At 42.0% G+C, this 2,493-nt stretch overlaps 2 protein-coding genes across 3 annotated transcripts in view; one reads left to right on the forward strand and one right to left on the reverse strand.

Moving 5' to 3' along the window:
• LOC107568397 (target of Myb protein 1-like) overlaps positions 1-1,131 on the forward strand; it is a 14,395-nt gene extending 13,264 nt beyond the window's left edge. For both annotated transcript variants that reach the window (XM_016254369.1, XM_016254368.1), the window contains one exon: positions 689-1,131. In XM_016254369.1, coding sequence (XP_016109855.1) covers positions 689-831 — 143 coding nt within the window. In that variant the 3' untranslated portion in view covers positions 832-1,131. The remainder of the gene's footprint in view (positions 1-688) is intronic.
• A 709-nt stretch (positions 1,132-1,840) lies between these two features.
• Positions 1,841-2,493, reverse strand: part of LOC107568388 (heme oxygenase-like) — a 6,776-nt gene continuing 6,123 nt past the window's right edge. Inside the window, exon 8 of the mRNA XM_016254349.1 lies at positions 1,841-2,179. Within this exon, the coding sequence (XP_016109835.1) occupies positions 2,067-2,179 (113 nt within the window). The 3' untranslated portion in view covers positions 1,841-2,066. The remainder of the gene's footprint in view (positions 2,180-2,493) is intronic.

A 2,493-nucleotide genomic window follows, 5' to 3' on the forward strand; every position in this document is an offset into this window, starting at 1 on the left:
ACTCACACACACACACACACACTCTCACACACACTCACACACTCTCACACACATTCACACTCACACACTCTCACACACATTCACACTCGCACAAACTCACACACACACACACACACTCTCACACACAATCTCACACACACACACTCACACACACTCTCACACACAATCACACACACACTCACACACACACACACTCTCACACACTCTCACACACATTCACACTCACACACTCTCACACACATTCACACTCGCACACACTCACACACATACTCACTCATACACACACACATACTCACACGCACACACTCTCACACATACACGCACACACTCTCTCACTCACACATACGCACTCATATACACACACACACACACACACACACACACTCACACACTCACACACACACTCACACACACACTCACACACACACACGCACAGACTCAGACACATACACACACACACACTCACTCACACTCACACTTACTCACACACACTCTCACACACAATCTCACACACACACACTCACACACACTCTCACACACAATCACACACACACTCACACACACACACACTCTCACACACTCTCACACACATTCACACTCACACACTCTCACACACATTCACACTCGCACACACTCACACACTGTAATTCATTCGTCTGTTTTCTGCCCTCTTTATTCTGGCTGCCAGAGTTTGATCAGTTTTTAGCAGGAAGAGCTCAAGTTGCGGATCATCTTCCCTCGATGAAGAGCAGCTCGTCTGCCGGCATCAGTCCCTCGAGCCCTCGACAGGCAGCACAGGAGCAGAACCACGAGCAGATCTTCAGGCTCTGAGATCCGCATCACATCCTCACGCTCATCGAGTCCATGCAGTGAGGAAGACTCCCACAGTAATGCCTCATCTTCATCTTTAGCTTTCTTTCTAACACTGAATTTGGCCCTGGATGTGTGTGAAACTTTGACCACTCATAAAAAATAACCTGTATGCTGTTTGTTGCCTGTGTAAGTTAATTTGTATTAATGTGTGTTTTCACAGAGTATAAAAAGCATTAATTTATGTTGTAAATTAACCACAAAGATAAGAAAGACCGCTGACTGAATGTCGACATCATATTAAATACACTATAATGTTCACGTTTGTCTCCGATTGTGTCCTTTACTGTTGTTAATGTTGTGTAGCAGTAATTCATATGTGATTACCTCACAAATCATAAAGCAGCCTAACTACATAATGCGGTTTGTTTGTATTTCTTCTCTGAAATATTAAAATTCTGCCATCATTTACTCAAACTCATGTCAGGATTGAGTATGTGATGAAGAATCAGATTTAAGACCCATTCACACCAAGAACAATAACTATAACGTTCTGTATATTATTAACAATCTGCAGTTTTGTCGTCTGTCACTCTGAATGCTTGCGCTCTATAAAGTCAGATGAATTCTGATTGGCTGCCAAAGTTTTTATTGCTCTTCAGCTGGAAAACTAAATGTTTTAAAGTGATTCCGGCGACGTTGTCCCTCTGTGTTCTTATCGTCACGGAACTCTGCTATTAGAATGATTATTATTACAATCTTATTGTTATCGTCCTTGGTGTGAATGGAGCTTTATGCCATTACATTAAAAGTTAACAGCACTGGAAATGATTCTGGTGTAGCCAGGTCTTACAATATGGCTATGAAAAATAATTCAGGCAAGGAAGATGAGTGGATAAATTAATAAATTCCTACACTAATATACAGTAATCAAGAGAAACAATATTAGTCTAAACTAATGACTCGGAACCATGAGTTTCATCTGAGATTAAACACGCCAAGAAATAATACAACATTCAGTTACAATGACTGCTGAAACAGATTTTATTACAAAAATATAGTATTAATCATACAAAGGCATATATACATGGTTACAAAATGATTCTGACTGTAAGGAGATTTCAACATTTGAATAATTCTGAAAACATGCAATCACGTTTATTATTGACATGATTAAATAACATTTGTCTACAAAATGTGAGTCGTTTTTCAAACTTTTGAATAATGTGTGCCATATTAAACCGGTTTAAATGTGTTTAAAAAGCGTAGACCACCCCGACGGCCAGCACCACAAACACACCGAACAGCGTCCGCAGGAACCGCGGCACCAGAGACGAGGAGCTCTGCAGCGCTTCACACACTTTATCATCTGAAGAGAGAGATCACAAACACTTAGAACACTGCAGACCTCAGCCAGTGTGTGTGTGTGTGTGTGAGAGAATGAGTGAGTGAGAGTGAGAGAGTGTGCATGTGTGTGTGAGTGAGAGAGAGTGTGTGTGTGTGTGTGTGAGAGAGAGAGAGTGAGAGTGAGTGAGTGTGTGTGAGAGTGTGTGTGAGTGTGAGCGAGAGAGAGAGTGCGCATGTGTGAGTGAGAGAGAGTGTGTGTGTGTGTGTGAGAGAGAGAGAGAGTGAGAGTGAGTGAGTGTGTGTGAGAGTGTGTGTGAGTGAGAGAGTGTGTGTGAG

Source organism: Sinocyclocheilus grahami, unplaced genomic scaffold (genome assembly GCF_001515645.1).
Source record: "Sinocyclocheilus grahami isolate Dianchi unplaced genomic scaffold, SAMN03320097.WGS_v1.1 scaffold1239.1, whole genome shotgun sequence".
Taxonomy (NCBI): Eukaryota; Metazoa; Chordata; class Actinopteri; order Cypriniformes; family Cyprinidae; genus Sinocyclocheilus; species Sinocyclocheilus grahami.